The sequence below is a fragment of the Manis pentadactyla genome, chromosome 1 (assembly GCF_030020395.1).
Source record: "Manis pentadactyla isolate mManPen7 chromosome 1, mManPen7.hap1, whole genome shotgun sequence".
Lineage (NCBI taxonomy): Eukaryota > Metazoa > Chordata > Mammalia > Pholidota > Manidae > Manis > Manis pentadactyla.
The window spans coordinates 93,030,529-93,050,217 of NC_080019.1; the positions used below are offsets into that span (position 1 = coordinate 93,030,529).

Sequence of the window (19,689 nt, forward strand, 5' to 3'; positions counted from 1 at the left end):
CAAATATAGTATTGGATTTACCTTTAGCCACATAGTCAGAGACATGGGTATATAATTTTACATGAGTGGGATCATAGAATAACATGCTCTACTATAACCTAGTTCTTTTATTTAAAAAGTTACCATGGATACATTTCCAGGTTATTAAATATAATCCCTCTTCTCCATTTTTAATGAGTTGAATGTTCCATCTTTGGTATATAGTATATTATCCTAATAAGTCTCCTATTTGTAGATATTCCTAATTTTCACTATTATAACAATATTGTGATGATACCGTTATGCATACATCACTATGTACTTAAACAACAATCTCTTAAGAGTAAATTCCTAGAAGTAAGGTTACTAGCTCAAGAGATATGTACATCTGACATTTGGATATATATTATCAAACAACCCTTCAAAAAAGTTGAATCAACCAACATTCCCACCAATAGTGTTTAAAGGAGGGAGCTCATTTCTTCTTACCTGAGTGAACTTGAGATCATTATTAATCTTTTCAATATACTAGGTAAAATACTCCTTCCTTCCTTCCTTCCTTCCTTCTTTAATTCACAGTTAAACTGAACATACTTTCGTGTTTTTATTACCATTTGTATTTGTTTTGTAAACTGACTATTCATATTATTATGCTATTTTCCTGAGCAATTTCCTGCACAGTGACTCTCAAGCAGGCAGCTCTACTTTACCTTAGAATCATTGTAGTAGTTAGCATAGCTCTCAAATGTGCAGATCTAAATTTTAAAAACTGGTGAATTTTATTTTAAATTAACTTTTGATATGTAAAAAATGTTAGTGACCTGCTATCAGTTATTGTACTGATATCAGACCAGCCTTCTGACAAGTAACACCTATTCACTCCCATACAACTACTTGAAGACTGGACAGCAATCAAAAGCAGCCAGACAGCCACTTTGGAAAACAGTTGGCAACTTCTCAAAAAGTTAGAGGGAAAAAAAGTTACTATTTAACCCAATAATCCACTCCTAAGTATATACCAAAGAAAAATGAAAACAAAAAAACTTATACATGTTCACAGCAGCATTATTCATAAAAACCAGTTTGAAACAACCCAAATGTCCATCAACTGATGAATGGATAAATAAAATGTGTTACATCATAATAATGGAACATTATTTGTCTATAAAAATAAATGGAGAGGGGCAGACGATGGCAGCGTGAGTAGAGCAGCGGAAATCTCCTCCGAAAACAACATATATCTATGAAAATATAACAAAGACAACCCTTCCTAGAATAAAGACCAGAGGACACAGGACAATATCCAGACCACATCCGCACCTGAGAGAACCCAGCGCCTCGCGAAGGGGGTAAGATACAAGCCCCGGCCCGGCGGGAGCCGAGTGCCCATCCCCCAAACTCCCGGCGGGAGAAGAATAGGCAGAGAGGGAGGGAGACGGAGCCCAGAACTGCCGAACACCCAGCCCCAGCCATCCGGGCCAGAGTGCAGGGCGCTCAATACTAGGAAAACAGGGCAGCAAGAACAGTGAGCAGGCACTGGAGGATGGGCGACAGAGGACATAAGAAAAGCGCGCGACCATTTTTTTTTTGCTTTTTTGCTGTTTTGTTTTGGCGAGCGCTTTTTGGAAGTCTTAAAGGGATAGGGATCCCAATACTAGGGAAACAGGGCAGAAAGACCGGTGAGCAGAGGCCTGAGGCTGGCACCGGAGAATAAAGAAAAACGAACGACCACCTTTTTTTCTTTTTTTAATTAAAAACTTTTTTTTTTTTTTAATTAAAAAAATTTTTTTTTCTTTTCTTTTTTCTTTTTGGTGGGTGTTGTTTTGTTTTGGCGGGTGCTTTTTGGAAGTCTTAAAGGGGCACGGCGGGTCACTTAATCCAGAGGTAGGGAATCCGGGATCTCTGGGCACCCTAACCCCTGGGCTGCAGGGCGCAGGGAGGCCCCTTACGGAGATAAATAGCCTCCCAGCAGCTCCTGCTCCAACGCGACTCCACCATTTTGGAGTAGCTGCCCGAGCCAGGCCACGCCCACAGCAACAGCGGAGATTAACTCCATAGCAGCCGGGCAGGAAGCAGGAACCCTGTCTGCGCGCAGCTGCGCAGCACAAGCCACTAGAGGCCGCTGTTCTCCCAGGAGAGGAGGGCCACAAACCAACAAGAAGGGAAGTCCTTCCAGCCGTCACTCGTCCCAGTTCTGCAGACTATTCCTATCACCATGAAAAGGCAAAGCTACAGGCAGACAAAGATCACAGAGACAATACCAGAGAAGGAGACAGACCTAACCAGTCTTCCTGACAAAGAATTCAAAATAAGAATCATAAACATGCTGACAGAGATGCAGAGAAATACGCAAGAGAAATGGGATGAAGTCCGGAAGGAGATCACAGATGCCAGAAAGGAGATCGCAGAAATGAAACAAACTCTGGAAGGGTTTATAAGCAGAATGGATAGAATGCAAGACGCCATTGATGGAATTGAAATCAGAGAACAGGAACGCATAGAAGCTGACATAGAGAGAGACAAAAGGATCTCCAGGAATGAAACAATATTAAGAGAACTGTGTGACCAATCCAAAAGGAACAATATCCGTATTATAGGGGTCCCAGAAGAAGAAGAGAGAGGAAAAGAGATGGAAAGTATCTTGGAAGAAATAATTGCTGAAAACTTCCCCACACTGGGGGAGGAAGTAATCGAACAGACCACGGAAATACACAGAACCCCCAACAGAAAGGATCCAAGGAGGACAACACCAAGACACATAATAATTAAAATGGCAAAGATCAAGGACAAGGAAAGAGTGTTAAAGGCAGCTAGAGAGAAAAAGGTCACCTATAAAGGGAAACCCATCAGGCTAACATCAGATTTCTCAACAGAAACCCTACAGGCCAGAAGAGAATGGCATGATATATTTAATACAATGAAACAGAAGGGCCTTGAACCAAGGATACTGTATCCAGCACGACTATCATTCAAATATGATGGTGGGATTAAACAATTCCCAGACAAACAAAAGCTGAGGGAATTTGCTTTCCACAAACCACCTCTACAGAACATCTTACAGGGACTGCTCTAGATGGGAGCACTCCTAGAAAGAGCACAGCACAAAACACCCAACATATGAAGAATCGAGGAGGAGGAATAAGAAGGGAGAGAAGAAAAGAATCTCCAGACAGTGTATATAACAGCTCAATAAGCGAGCTAAGTTAGGCAGTAAGATACTAAAGAGGCTAACCTTGAACCTTTGGTAACCACGAATTTAAAGCCTGCAATGGCAATAAGTACATATCTTTCAATAGTCACCCTAAATGTTAATGGGTTGAATGCACCAATCAAAAGACACAGAGTAACAGAATGGATAAAAAAGCAAGACCCATCTATCTGCTGCTTACAAGAAACTCACCTCAAACCCAAAGACATGTACAGACTAAAAGTCAAGGGATGGAAAAACATATTTCAAGCAAACAACAGTGAGAAGAAAGCAGGGGTTGCAGTACTAATATCAGACGAAATAGACTTCAAAACAAAGAAAGTAACAAGAGATAAAGAAGGACACTACATAATGATAAAGGGCTCAGTCAAACAAGAGGATATAACCATTCTAAATATATATGCACCCAACACAGGAGCACCAGCATATGTGAAACAAATACTAACAGAACTAAAGGGGGATATAGACTGCAATGCATTCATTCTAGGAGACTTCAACACACCACTCACCTCAAAGGATAGATCCACTGGGCAGAAAATAAGTAAGGACACGGAAGCACTGAACAACACAGTAGAGCAGATGGACCTAATAGACATCTATAGAACTCTACACCCAAAAGCAACAGGATATACATTCTTCTCAAGTGCACATGGAACATTCTCCAGAATAGACCACATACTAGGCCACAAAAAGAGCCTCAGAGAATTCCAAAAGATTGAAATCCTACCAACCAACTTTTCAGACCACAAAGGCATAAAACTAGAAATAAACTGTACAAAGAAAGCAAAGAGGCTCACAAACACATGGAGGCTTAACAACACGCTCCTAAATAATCAATGGATCAATGACCAAATCAAAATGGAGATCCAGCAATATATGGAAACAAATGACAACAACAACACTAAGCCCCAACTTCTGTGGGACACAGCAAAAGCAGTCTTAAGAGGAAAGTATATAGCAATCCAAGCATATTTAAAAAAGGAAGAGCAATCCCAAATAAATGGTCTAATGTCACAATTATCGAAATTGGAAAAAGAAGAACAGATGAGGCCTAAGGTCAGCAGAAGGAGGGACATAATAAAGATCAGAGAAGAAATAAATAAAATTGAGAAGAATAAAACAATAGCAAAAATCAATGAAACCAAGAGCTGGTTCTTCGAGAAAATAAACAAAATAGATAAGCCTCTAGCAAGACTTATTAAGAAGAAAAGAGAGTCAACACAAATCAACAGTATCAGAAAAGAGAAAGGAAAAATCACGACGGACCCCATGGAAATGCAAAGAATTATTGGAGAATACTATGAAAACCTATATGCTAACAAGCTAGGAAACCTAGGAGAAATGGACAACTTCCTAGAAAAATATAACCTTCCAAGATTGACCCAGGAAGAAACAGAAAATCTAAACAGACCAATTACCAGCAACGAAATTGAAGCGGTAATCAAAAAACTACCAAAGAACAAAACCCCCGGGGCCTGATGGATTTACCTCGGAATTTTATCAGACATACAGGGAAGACATAATACCCATTCTCCTTAGAGTTTTCCAAAAAATAGAGGAGGAGGGGATACTCCCAAACTCATTCTAAGAAGCTAACATCACCCTAATACCAAAACCAGGCAAAGACCCCACCAAAAAAGAAAACTACAGACCAATATCCCTGATGAACGTAGATGCAAAAATACTACAAAATATTAGCAAACCGAATTCAAAAATACATCAAAAGGATCATACACCATGACCAAGTGGGATTCATCCCAGGGATGCAAGGATGGTACAACATTCGAAAGTCCATCAACATCATCCACCACATCAACAAAAAGAAAGACAAAAACCACATGATCATATCCATAGATGCTGAAAAAGCATTTGACAAAGTTCAACATCCATTCATGTTAAAAACTCTCAGCAAAATGGGAATAGAGGGCAAGTACCTCAACATAATAAAGGCCATCTATGATAAACCCACAGCCAACATTATATTGAACAGCGAGAAGCTGAAAGCATTTCCTCTGAGATCGGGAACTAGACAGGGATGCCAACTCTCTCCACTGTTATTTAACATAGTACTGGAGGTCCTAGCTACGGCAATCAGACAAAATAAAGAAATACAAGGAATCCAGATTGGTAAAGAAGAAGTTAAACTGTCACTATTTGCAGATGACATGATACTGTACATAAAAAACACTAAAGACTCCACCCCAAAACTACTAGAACTGATATCGGAATACAGCAAAGTTGCAGGATACAAAATCAACACACAGAAATCTGTGGCTTTCCTATATACTAACAATGAACCAACAGAAAGAGAAATCAGGAAAACGACTCCATTCACAATTGCATCAAAAAAAATAAAATACCTAGGAATAAACCTAACCAAAGAAGTGAAAGACTTATACTCTGAAAACTACAAGTCACTCTTAAGAGAAATTAAAGGGGACACTAACAGATGGAAACTCATCCCATGCTCGTGGCTAGGAAGAATTAATATCGTTAAAATGGCCATCCTGCCCAAAGCAATATACAGATTTGATGCAATCCCTATGAAACTACCAGCAACATTCTTCAATGAACTGGAACAAATAATTCAAAAATTCATATGGAAACACCAAAGACCCCGAATAGCCAAAGCAATCCTGAGAAAGAATAATAAAGTAGGGGGGATCTCACTCCCCAACTTCAAGCTCTATTATAAAGCCATAGTAATCAAGACAATTTGGTACTGGCACAAGAGCAGAGCCACAGACCAATGGAACAGACTAGAGAATCCAGACATTAACCCAGACATATATGGTCAATTAATATTTGATAAAGGAGCCATGGACATACAACGGGGAAATGACAGTTTCTTCAACAGATGGTGCTGGCAAAACTGGACAGCTACATGTAGGAGAATGAAACTGGACCATTGTCTAACCCCATATACAAAAGTAAACTCAAAATGGATCAAAGACCTGAATGTAAGCCATGAAACCATTAAACTTTTGGAAGAAAACATAGGCAAAAACCTCTTAGACATAAACATGAGTGACCTCTTCTTGAACATATCTCCCCGGGCAAGGAAAACAACAGCAAAAATGAGTAAGTGGGACTATATTAAGCTGAAAAGCTTCTGTACAGCAAAAGACACCATCAATAGAACAAGAAGGATCCCTACAGTATGGGAGAATATATTTGAAAATGACACATCCGATAAAGGCTTGACGTCCAGAATATATAAGGAGCTCACACGCCTCAACAAACAAAAAACAAATAACCCAATTAAAAAATGGGCAGAGGAACTGAACAGACAGTTCTCCAAAAAAGAAATACAGATGGCCAACAGACACATGAAAAGATGCTCCACATCGCTAATTATCAGAGAAATGCAAATTAAAACTACAATGAGGTATCACGTCACACCAGTAAGGATGGCTGCCATCCAAAAGACAAACAACAACAAATGTTGGCGAGGCTGTGGAGAAAGGGGAACCCTCCTACACTGCTGGTGGGAATGTAAGTTAGTTCAACCATTGTGGAAAGCAGTATGGAGGTACATCAAAATGCTCAAAACAGACTTACCATTTGACCCAGGAATTCCACTCCTAGGAATTTACCCTAAGAATGCAGCAATCAAGTATGAGAAAGACAGATGCACCCCTATGTTTATTGCAGCACTATTTACAATAGCCAAGAATTGGAAGCAACCTAAATGTCCATCAATAGATGAATGGATAAAGAAGATGTGGTACATATACACAATGGAATACTACTCAGCTATAAGAAAAGGGCAAATCCAATCATTTGCAGCAACATGGATGGAGCTGGAGGGTATTATGCTCAGTGAAACAAGCCAAGCGGAGAAAGAGAAATACCAAATGATTTCACTTATCTGTGGAATATAAGAACAAAGGAAAAACTGAAGGAACAAAACAGCAGCAGAATCACAGAACTCAAGAATGGACTAACAGGTACCAAAGGGAAAGGGACTGGGGAGGATGGGTGGGTAGGGAGGGATAAGGGGGGGAGAAGTAGGGGGGTATTAAGATTAACATGCATGGGGGGTAGGAGAAAAGGGAGGGCTGTACAACACAGAGAAGGCAAGTAGTGATTCTACAACATTTTGCTATGCTGATGGACAGTGACTGTAAAGGGGTTTATAGGGGAGACCTGGTATAGGGGAGAGCCTAGTAAACATAATATTCGTCATGTAACTGTAGATTAGTGATAGCAAAAAAAAACAAAAAACAAAAAAAACAAAACAAACAAAAAAAAAGGGCAGTTCCTGTGTGGTAACCTCCAACGAGTTCTACACAAGGGTATAAAGGGCATATAAAAGTGTAGGCAAAGGGTCTGTTTGTGTTTATACAGAGGATCAAAGCCTAATTGGGCTACCCCGAAAATGAACTAAGATACGATATGAAAAAGAACTTCCAACATCTGCACCCTCTGGAAGACTCATGCCAGAAGATGATCATCAAAAAACCCCAACAAAGATCCACGCACTGCTACAGCTGTAGATGCACTCATCCCACCAGTTCCTGGACCTGCCATGGGAATGAGGAAGGAGATATCTAAGCTGGCCTGTACATACAGTAAAACAACAAAATTGGACTGGATCTATACTGTTGGAACTCAACCAAGAATTTGGAGAAGTACAAATTGTAGCGCTCCAAAGTCTTACAACTACAAACTATTTATTGTTAAAAGAACATATGGCATGTGAACAGTCCCCAGGAATGGGTTGTTTTAATTTGTCTGATTTCTCTCAGACTGTTCAAGTTCAGTTGGACAATATCCACCATATCATAGATAAGTTTTCACAAATGCCTAAGGTGCCTAACTGGTTTTCTTGGTTTCACTGCAGATGGCTGGTAATTACAGATATGCTTTGGTTATGTAACTATACTCCTATTATGTTAATGTGTGTGTGCAATTTAAGTAGTAGCTTAAAACCTATACATGCTGAAGTTACTCTACAAAAAGATATATCAAAGAAATAATCAATCTTCCCATGTTTTCTTCCGCCTGCTACTTCTATAGCTTTTCTTCTTCCTTCCTAATTACAACCCTTAAATAGAATTCGTGCCTCATATCAAATTTACCGAGTATCATAATTCTTCCAAGTGGTAAAGATACCTCAAGACAAATGCTGGGCATAGAAGCCACAGGGCATAAATATGCAAAGAAGTAAAAAGCTAACCTTTTCAAACAATAAGGCTTCTCTCTCACTTACCAACTTCACATTTCCCTGTATGGCCCCGGAAGATGACTGGTTAGCCAGAGACGGGTAAGATTCCTCAAGGGAGGAACAACCTAAGACAGGCACAGTCGCAGGGGGGCCATCAGGTGAGAAATTGGGGATCAACAGAGGTGAGGCTTAGAACCTCACCCCCCCGTTCTGAGAGAAATCTTCTGCATACGTGGATGTTTTATTGCCCTGGTCTAGCTTGGATTAACACATAGTCTACAGGCACACACCTGATCATCTACATGTGCTCTCTTACAACACTAAACTATGTTTTCTACCTTTATCTTGTATCTACCTACCACTTCAGCATTTTATTAAAAATAATAATAATAAAGAGAGAAATGTGGTATCCACATATAAATCAAGTATAAAAACCAAATGAGTATTCATATTTGAACTGACTGTTTAGAGTTCATAATGCATGAGCAAAACCGAAAGTTTCTGTGATGACTGCCCTTGTACTGTTCACTATGTAACTTATTCATTATGTAAGAATTTGTTCTCCATGTAAAAACTTGTTTGTTATGCCTCAGAAGATTGGAGACTGACAAAAATTAGGCTTGGGGTGGAATAATGATTGTGCATTGAGCATTGACTCCCCTATACAGAATTTTATTGTCGTTAACAACCATTTGATCAATAAATATGAGAGATGCCCTCACAAAAAAAAAAAAAAAAAAAAAAGGACAGACTTCCAATGGTAAAATAAATTAGTAACCGGGATGTAATGTATAGCATAAGGAATATAGTCAAGATATTGTAACAGCCTGGTAGGGTGATAGCTGGAACCTAGAATTATGTATATAAATGTTCTACCACTGTGTTGTACACTTGAAACTCATGTAATGTAATACTGTGTGTCAACTACCCTTCAATAAAAAATAATTATTAAAAAAAAAAAAAAAAAGAAAAGGGCAAATCCAACCATTTGCAGCAACATGGATGGAGCTGGAGGGTATTATGCTCAGTGAAACAAGCCAAATGGAGAAAGAGAAATACCAAATGATTTCACTTATCTGTGGAATATAAGAACAAAGGAAAAACTGAAGGAACAAAACAGCAGCAGAATCACAGAACTCAAGAATGGACTAACAGGTACCAAAGGGAAAGGGACTGGGGAGGATGGGTGGGTAGGGAGGGATAAGGGGGGGGAAGTAGGGGGGTATTAAGATTAACATGCATGGGGGGGTAGGAGAAAAGGGAGGGCTGTACAACACAGAGAAGGCAAGTAGTGATTCTACAACATTTTGCTATGCTGATGGTCAGTGACTGTAAAGGGGTTTATAGGGGAGACCTGGTATAGGGGAGAGCCTAGTAAACATAATATTCATCATGTAAGTGTAGATTAGTGATACCAAAAACAAAGCAAAAAAAAAAAAAAAAAAAAAGGGCAGTTCCTGTGTGGTAACCTCCAACGAGTTCTACACAAGGGTATAAAGGGCATATAAAAGTGTAGGCAAAGGGTCTGTTTGTGTTTATACAGAGGACCAAAGCCTAATTGGGCTACCCCGAAAATGAACTAAGATATGATATGAAAAAGAACTTCCAACATTTGCACTCTCTGGAAGACTCATGCCAGAAGATGATCATCAAAAAACCCCAACAAAGATCCACGCACTGCTACAGCTGTAGATGCACTCATCCCACCAGTTCCTGGACTTGCCATGGGAATGAGGAAGGAGATATCTAAGCTGGCCTGTGCATACAGTAAAACAACAAATTTGACTGGATCTATACTGTTGGAACTCAACCAAGAATTTGGAGAAGTGCAAATTGTAGCGCTCCAAAGTCTTACAACTACAGACTATTTACTGTTAAAAGAACATATGGCATGTGAACAGCCCCCAGGAATGGGTTGTTTTAATTTGTCTGATTTCTCTCAGACTGTTCAAGTTCAGTTGGACAATATCCACCATATCATAGATAAGTTTTCACAAATGCCTAAGGTGCCTAACTGGTTTTCTTGGTTTCACTGCAGATGGCTGGTAATTACAGATATGCTTTGGTTATGTAACTATACTCCTATTATGTTAATGTGTGTGCGCAATTTACGTAGTAGCTTAAAACCTTTATATGCTGAAGTTACTCTACAAGAAGATATGTCAAAGAAATAATCAATCTTCCCATGTTTTCTTCCACCTGCTACTTCTATAGCTTTTCTTCTTCCTTCCTAATTACAACCCTTAAATAGAATTCGTGCCTCATATCAAATTTACCGAGTATCATAATTCTTCCAAGTGGTAAAGATACCTCAAGACAAATGCTGGGCTTAGGAGCTACAGGGCATAAATATGCAAAGAAGTAAAAAGATAACCTTTTCAAACAATAAGGCTTCCCTCTCACTTACCAACTTCACATTTCCCTGTATGGCCCCGGAAGATGACTGGTTAGCCAGAGACGGGTAAGATTCCTCACGGGAGGAACAACCTAAGACAGGCACAGTCGCAGGGGGGCCATCAGGTGAGAAATTGGGGATCAACAGAGGTGAGGCTTAGAACCTCACCCCCCCTGTTCTGAGAGAAATCTTCTGCATACGTGGATGTTTTATTGCCCTGGTCTAGCTTGGATTAACACATAGTCTACAGGCACACACCTGATCATCTACATTTGCTCTCTTACAACACTAAACTATGTTTTCTACCTTTATCTTGTATCTACCTACCACTTCAGCATTTTATTAAAAATAATAATAATAAAGAGAGAAATGTGGTATCCACATATAAATCAAGTATAAAAACCAAATGAGTATTCATATTTGAACTGACTGTTTAGAGTTCATAATGCATGAGCAAAACCTAAAGTTTCTGTGATGGCTGCCCTTGTACTGTTCACTATGTAACTTATTCATTATGTAAGAATTTGTTCTCCATGTAAGAACTTGTTTGTTATGCCTCAGAAGATTGGAGACTGACGAAAATTAGGCTTTGGGTGGATTAATGATTGTGCATTGAGCATTGACTCCCCTATACAGAATTTTATTGTCGTTAACAACCATTTGATCAATAAATATGAGAGATGCCCTCACAAAAAAAAAAAAAAAAAGGACAGACTTCCAATGGTAAAATAAATAAGTAACCGGGATGTAATGTATAGCATAAGGAATATAGTCAAGATATTGCAACAGCTTGGTAGGGTGATAGCTGGAACCTAGAATTATGTATATAAATGTTCTACCACTGTTTTGTACACTTGAAACTAATGTAATGTAACACTGTGCGTCAACTACCCTTCAATAAAAAATAATTTAAAAAAAATAAAAATAAAAAAATAAATGAAGTACTGATATATGATACAACATGGATGAACCTTGAAAACATTATGCTAAGTGAAAGAAACTAGTCACAAAAGGCCATATAATATGTAATTCCATTTTTATGAAATGGCCAGAATATACATATGCATAGAAAAAGTAAGTAGAACAATGGTTGCCAGGGGCTGGGAGTAGTGTAGGGAGAAACAGAGATTGATGGCAAATGAGTATGTGATTCCTTTTAGAAGAGAGGAAAATGTTCTAAAATTAGAGTGTGGTGGTGGTCACAACCCTAGGAATATACTAAAAATAGTGAATTATACACTTTAAATGGGTAAACTATGTAGTACTGAATTATACCTCAATAAAGGGGAGTCAATAGTTTAAAGAAGGGAACATATTGAGTGCATTTCCATTTCTTTACAACCTTTCACCTGAGAGCAGGCTCTACTTGGTGCCAAGCATGATGGCCGAATCTCAGAAAGAAACCTGCTGTCACTGTTAGCGGAATGAGAGGACAAACTTCAGGGTGACCACAACAGCTGGAAATTGAGGAGAAAACTCAAAGTAGAAAAAAGTTACAGAGATTTCATTTTCCCACCACAGAGGGGATAGAACCTGAATTTTGAGTTCAGCCAAATTAACTCCATTAACACACATGCAGAAAAAACAGTACTCTTTGGAGAAATACAGCAGAATCCAGTCTCTCCCCTGTATTATTCACAATTCAGAATCCATTCAAAATTGTTAGTTATACAAAGACACAAGAAAACTGGCAAGAGAAAGGCAATTAATGGTAACATGCTAGAATTAGCAGACAATGATTTTAAAGCAGCTATTAAGTAACGCCTTAATGGCAAATGTGTTTTTGAACATATAATAACAAAGAAAAGCTCAGCAGAGAAATAGGAACTATGAAAAATAACCAAATGGAAATTCTAGAATTGAAAAATACAATATCTGAAATTAAAATTCATTGGAAGGGCTTGTAGGAAGACTGGAGATGACCAATGAAATTATTTGTAAATTTGAAGATAGATCAACAAAAATTAACCAATTAGAAATCTGAGGTGAAAAAAAACTGAAGAAATATGAACAGAGCCTTGTTGACCTGTGGGACAATATCAAACTTCTGAAGAATTTGTAATTAGACTTCCAGCAAGTGAGGGAAGAGAGAACAGGAAGAAAAAATTATCTGAAAAAATAACAGCCAAAATTTACCCAAGTTTGGTGAAATTACAAATTTACATATTCAAGAAGTGTAGAAAACCCCAAACAAGACAAATACAAAGAAAATCTACACCATAAAGCTGCTGGAAACCAAAGACAAAGAAAATCTGCAAAGCAGCCAGATGTAAATGCCTCTTTTCAGGAGGACACCACATAGAACAGAGAAGACAAGTAGTGACTGTGGCATCTTACTACACTGATGGACAGCATGGGGTATGGGGGGGGACTTGATAATATGGGTGAATGTAGTAACCACAATGTTTTTCATGTGAAACTTTCATAAGAGTGTATATCAATGATACCTTAATAAAAATAAAAATAAAAAAAAGAATGGAACCATTTAAGGCCTTTCAATAAACAAACACTGCTGACTTGCAAATAAATAAATAAATAAATAAAAATAAAGTGCTGAAAGAAAAAAAAATTCTGTCAATCCAGAATTCTAAATCCAGTAAAAATGTCCTACAAGAATGAAGAGGAGATAAAGACATTTTCAGATAAACAAAAAGTAAAAAAGTCCATCACTAGAAGATTCATACTACAAGATATACCTAAGGAAGACTTTTAGTCTAAAGGAAAATTATATCAGAAAGAAAGTAGGATCTTCAGGAAAAAATGAAGAACACTAGAAATGTTAAACATTTAGGTAAATATGAAAGACTACCTTTCTTCTTTCTCTTAGTGTCTTTAAAATGAATATGGCTTTTTAAAGAAAAAATTATACTGCAATAGATTATATATACTGTCATAAATATTATGACAACTATAGCATAAAGGAGAAGTATGTAAATGGAACTATATGGATGTAAGATTCTTTCATTTTATATAAAATGGTATAATATTAACTCTAAGTAGTATGTGAAACAAAATAAGCACCAAGTATTGCCCACTCTCTCTGACCAAAAGACCAGCTGGAGGTGGGTCCTGCAGGATAGGACCTTTCTGACATAACTATCCTACTCTGGCACACATCTAGATACTGCATGCTGTGGAGACGGTGGGATGGAGTCCTATGGAACATTCCCACTCTGTGCTCACAAAGAGCAGAAGTGGCACCCCTTCCCTTCCTCACATGGTACTGCAGGGACAAGAAGGTGGAACCCTGTCAGACCACTCCAGCCCTGGAATAAGCAGCTGCGGCCCTTTCCAGTGAGCACAGTAGAGACTGTCTGATGAGGACCCTATTGGCCCTAGTTTGTGCTGACAGCAAATGGCCAGCACCCAACTCCCACTCACAGGAGCCGGGGTACAATTACAGACAGGCGGGTGCCGGAGAAACGTATCCTCTAAGTCTTTGTCTGAGGTCCTTGGATCACCACCAAGCAGCCCATACATGCAACTGGCTAGAGTCAACTTAGTAAACTATGACAACTGAACTGAAGTATGGATTACTACCTAGGTTTCAAATCTGCCTCTGGGTTGAAAACAAGCAGGGCAGATCAGAACAGTATTGCAATGGCTTTGAAAATGAAACTGATATTTGAACACAGTCCACAAAAGTGAACCAGGACGAGTTCTGAACCAATACAGGGAACTGCCCGCTTAAATAAATATAAACCAGAACCAGAGTTTCCTATAGCTTAGTGAGAGATTTAAAAAGACAAATCCAATTTCATTATGAAAGTTAACGGGAATACTAGATTAATTGTACAATAACTGAGTTGCAGTACTGTTCTTATTCAAAAACATAAAAATGTCTTCTTTTTCAAATATTCCTCTCATCAACCTAATTACATACTTGCATAATAAGAAATGCATTCAGACCAAAACCTAATCTATTATTAACAGCCTCCAAGCATCCAAGCTTTTTTCTCCCTACTAGAAATATTTCTTTAAAAAATTAAAAGAAAAAGTTCACAAAAATAACTTTCTTCTAGGCTTAATATTTTACAGATAATCTACAAGTTTATATCAACATCATTCTTCAAAGCTTGTATTACAAAATTACTATCCAATTTCTGTCAAGGAAGCCTAGATAAAAATTTTTAATAAGATATTAATTAAGAAACATTGCACTCAACTAAAAATTTAGGAAGAGCTCCCAAAATAGAAATCTGATAAATTTGTAGCAAATGCTAGGGGACAGCTCCTTCCTGAAGACTAGATTATTATTATATCTAATACTAAAATTCCTCCACAAAATCTGGTCCTGGATAAATGATTACTATGATTAATTACAACTTTAAGTTATAGATTACGAAACAAAAAGAAACAAGGAGTTTCATTTAAGAGTGACATTTTCAGGTTGAAGAGAATATATACTTGCTTCTTAAAATGAGCCTTAGTAGGTTTTTTCAGGATATTAATGATTGTGTGAGAAAGAATCCAGCACCAGCTGACTTAAATCTTCTACTCTAAGTTGACAACACTTTGGTAAGCAGAAAAGACGAAGAATCTCGTAAGTACTGCTCTTACCTTTCATCACACTAACTTGCCTTGACCCTCCAAGTAGATTAGTTCCCATTACTGGGAACCTCCTTGTAAAATTTATTACAATTGTAATTAACTGAGTGTGTAATTAATCATTTAATATCTGCCTTAGCAACAAGAAAGTAAACTCCATATGGGCAATGTCTGCTCAGCATTTTTTAAAAAGATGTGCATAAAGTACTTACATGGGTAATTTGTTTTTTGACTTGTGGCATTTGTATATCACTTTAAAAATAATTTTCCATGTTACATATATCTAAAAAAATTAAATGGCTTCAGAAAGCATTTTTAATAAGGAGTGAAAGCTGAATTAAATGATTTTGTAAGCAAAATAAAATTAAGGGATAAATTAGTTTTTCCTCTTTAAAAATTATACAAAGCAAATTTTAGAAAATACAGATATGCAAAAAAACTTTTAAAATCACCTGTAATTTCAACTGCCAGAGATAAAAATGTATTATATTTTATCAGACTATTTTTCTATTCATATATATAGACACATACACTTCATACAAATAGGACTATCCTGAAGACAATCTCTTCAATAAATGGTGTGGAGAAAACTGGACAGCTCCATGCAAGAGAGTGAAACTGGATCACTGTCTTACACCATCCACAAAAAAAAAACACTCAAAATGGATTGAAGGCCTAAATGTAAGACCTGAACCCTTAAGTCTTGAAGAAGAAAACACAGACAGTAAACTCTTGAAAGTTAGCATTAGTCATTTTCTTCTGGATATGTCTCCCAAACAAAGGCAGCAAAAGCAAAAATAAACAAGTGGGACTACATCAAACTAAAAAACTTCTGCACAGCAAAGGAAACCATCAACAAACCAAAAAGGCAACCTACTGAATGGAAGAAGATACTTATAAATGATATATCTGAGAAGGGGTTCATATCCAAAATATATAAAGAACTCCTATAACTCAGCACCAGAAAAACAAAAAATCCAATTAAAAAATGAGCAGAGGAACTGAAAAGATATTTTCCAAAGAAGATATACAGATGGCCAACAGGAAAAGATGTTTAACATCACTAATCATCAGGGAAATGCAAATCAAACCACAATGAGATATCACCTCACAACAAGTCAGAATGGCTAATATCAACAAAGCAAGAAATAACCAGTGTTGGCGAGGATGTGGAGAAAAGGGAAAACTCACACATTGCTGGTGGGAATGTAAACTGGTGCAGCCACTATGGAAAACAGTATGGGGATTCCTCATAAAACTATAAATAGAAATGCATATGATCTAGTAATTCCACCACTGGGAATTTACCCCAAGGACACAAAATCACTAATCCAAAAAGATACATGCACCCCTATGTTTATCACAGCATTATTTACAATAGCCAAAATATGGAAACAACCTAAATGTCTGATAGATGAATAAAAAAGATGTGGTATACAACAGAATACTATTCAGTCATTTTAAAAAAATGAAATCTTACCATTTGTGACAATATGGATGGACCTAGAGGATATTATGTTAAGTGAAATAACTCAGAGAAAGAGAAATATCATATGATATCACTTACATACAGAATCTAAAAAAAGTAACAAATGATACAGAAATAGACTGTAAACACTGAGAACAGACTGGTAGTTGCCACAGGGGAAGGAAGGGGGGAATAGGTTAAAAAAAAACAAATAGGATCATCCTATGTATAAAATTTGTAACTAGTTTTTTCTTCTGACTATATATATACCTTACATAAACTTCTCATAGCATTATGAAAGCAGATTGTTATTTTAAATAGCTATATAATAATTCATGATAATGTATATTCCATAATTAAGTCAAATGTTTTAGTGTTGGATATTTGGATTGCTTTTCATTTGTTTTTGTTTTTTGTTCTTGTTAAACTATCAATAATACTTTTGAGCATTCTTTATCTTCTTATTTCTGTAGGATAAATTCCTAGAACTGAAGTTGCTGGGTGAATGTAATGTAAATTTCTTGGGTTTCTGATATATGATATCAAATTATCCTCTGGAAAGGTTTGAAGAAATCAATATATATATTGACACTAAATGGTTAATAAAAATCATGCAAAAAAGAACAACTGAATGAAAGAGTTCCAAATGTTTTATGTGAAAATATGCAAAGCAGAAATGAAACAAAATAAAAACTCATTGGTAAATCTGTGAATACTGCAATAGTATTTATAACTAGTTATTCTGAAAGGATCAATTTAGATAATTAAAAGTATATCATTACACACATTAGTCACATACTATAAACACTCTCCCTGCAGCAAAATGACAGGATACAGATACTTCTTGAGGACCAGATTCTTATAATATCTAATACTGAAATTCAGCCCCAAAATATGACCCTGGGTAAATTACTACTATTAATTATACAAGTTTAATTACAGATTATGAGAGAGATGAAAAGAATTATAGTCCCAAAATATTTTTAAATGACCCAGATGCTAAGGAAGTGTCAGCAGAATAAAGGAACATAAGATTTAAAAAAAACTTGATCTTTTCAATTAGACTACCCTCTACTATCACTTATATTATCATTTACTATTTCATCTAAAGTTATTTTTTCTATAGCAGGGCAAGAATTACTTTCATAACTGAGAAGGAATATCAAACACTAACAGGTTTTATTTAAGTGTTCCTTCAAGGACGGTTTGAGGAACACCTCATAAAGATAACAACCAGGGTACTTCTTAAAAATACAACTCCATGGGCCCTGCTCTCCTGAGATTTTGATTCATTATGTTGCAAAGGAGGCCCAAGGATATATATTTTGGCAACACCCAGGTGATACTTATGAATGCTGAAATTTAAGTAACGATTTGTTATTGTAATGATTGCACAGGGATCTAAAAAAATTGTATCACACAAAGCCAATGCAAATTACATCATACCATAAGAAGGCATTATCTTCAGGCCAACACTCAGACAGTAAGGTACTCATATTAAAATCCATGTCATTATTCTTGACTCTTCTTTTTATAGCAAGAATTTTTCTCCTGAAACTGTTTATTTCTCCCCATCCCTGCTGCTATTCCCTATTTATTATTCAGGCCAACATCATTTTCTTTAACTACCGCAATAGCTTCTTATTAGCCACCCTGCCTCCAGTTTACCTCCTCTCTAATCTATCCTCCCTGCCAACGGGAATTGTTGGGGGTAACGACTGAATAGGTTTTATGGCACCAGGATTCAGAGACTTCTAAAGCCAGGCAGAGGATGTTATATTCTATATGATAGAAAAACAAGTAACCAGAAAACTTAATAAATCATTTATAAAGCTCTAAAAATTCTAAGTTAATTGTTTTATTTTGGATTTGAGGAAAATAAGCCACAGAACCCTATGAGATTTCCTCACAGGAATAATATGGAATAGCCCCACTCAGATAAAGCTGCTGCTTCTGGAGCACTCTGATGAAACGATTCATTCTTCAAGCACAGTTACATAAATGTTATGGAGCTTGGCTGTTTGCCTAAGTTCTAAATAGAATTTGTATGAAGAGCACCTTATCTTGTGAGGAATAAATCTCACATGTATTCAAACATGAATTCTTGACAAAAACCAAAGTCCTTTGGTTTTGAAATGACAATTTAAAAAATTTATTACCAATTCCTTACGAAAAATATGTAACCAGAATTTTTGTATGAAACATATTGACAGAAAAAAGTTTAAAACTGAACTCTCCATACTGATTGGACATAAATCTTAATACTTTAACTACTTTATTTTCTTTTACAATTTTGCTTAAAATAAGTATTTCCAGAAAGACAAATAGTAGAGTTCAAATTTGTATAGTCCCATAAATCTGGAATGGACTGAACCAAGTATATTAAGACAACAAATTAGAAAGACACAAATGCATTCATTGAAAATATTTTTGAAGATTGAGAACCTGGTGTGTTATACATTACCACATTTAAGAATGCGCATCTGTGATTGCTCACCATTATAACTTACCCCAGTTTTATCACACAAGCGTAAAGTATGAAACGATCCAACAGCAAATAATTCTCCATCTGGAGCCCAGGCAACTGAGGTAATAGGATGCTCATGCGGGTGTGAATTGTACAGCGGGCGGCCATAACTATCCCATACCTACAAAAGCAAATTTTAAAATATTTTATAATGGTCACTACACTATACAAATGAGTTTGCCCTCCAGTAAGGTATCAAACAATTTAAATTAGGAATCATCACTTTATAATATTAGCAATTCCATGTCTATCACAAAAGGGTGTGGGAGCTGTAGACCCTGAAACCTAAATATCTCAAAAAATATTTTATGATAGCGTCATAATTTTCAGATTTTACTAAATCTTTGCTTAATCATAAAACCTACTCATTTTAAACCCTTACCTTTTTAATTTA

General features: G+C 36.8%; 1 protein-coding gene across 3 annotated transcripts in view; it reads right to left on the bottom strand.

The window, feature by feature from the left end:
• The window catches only part of IFT80 (intraflagellar transport 80), a 143,077-nt gene that overhangs the window by 80,929 nt on the left and 42,459 nt on the right, over positions 1 to 19,689 (bottom strand). For all 3 annotated transcript variants that reach the window (XM_057499677.1, XM_057499684.1, XM_057499681.1), the window contains one exon: positions 19,279 to 19,416. In XM_057499677.1, the coding sequence (XP_057355660.1) occupies positions 19,279 to 19,416 (138 nt within the window). The remainder of the gene's footprint in view (positions 1 to 19,278; positions 19,417 to 19,689) is intronic.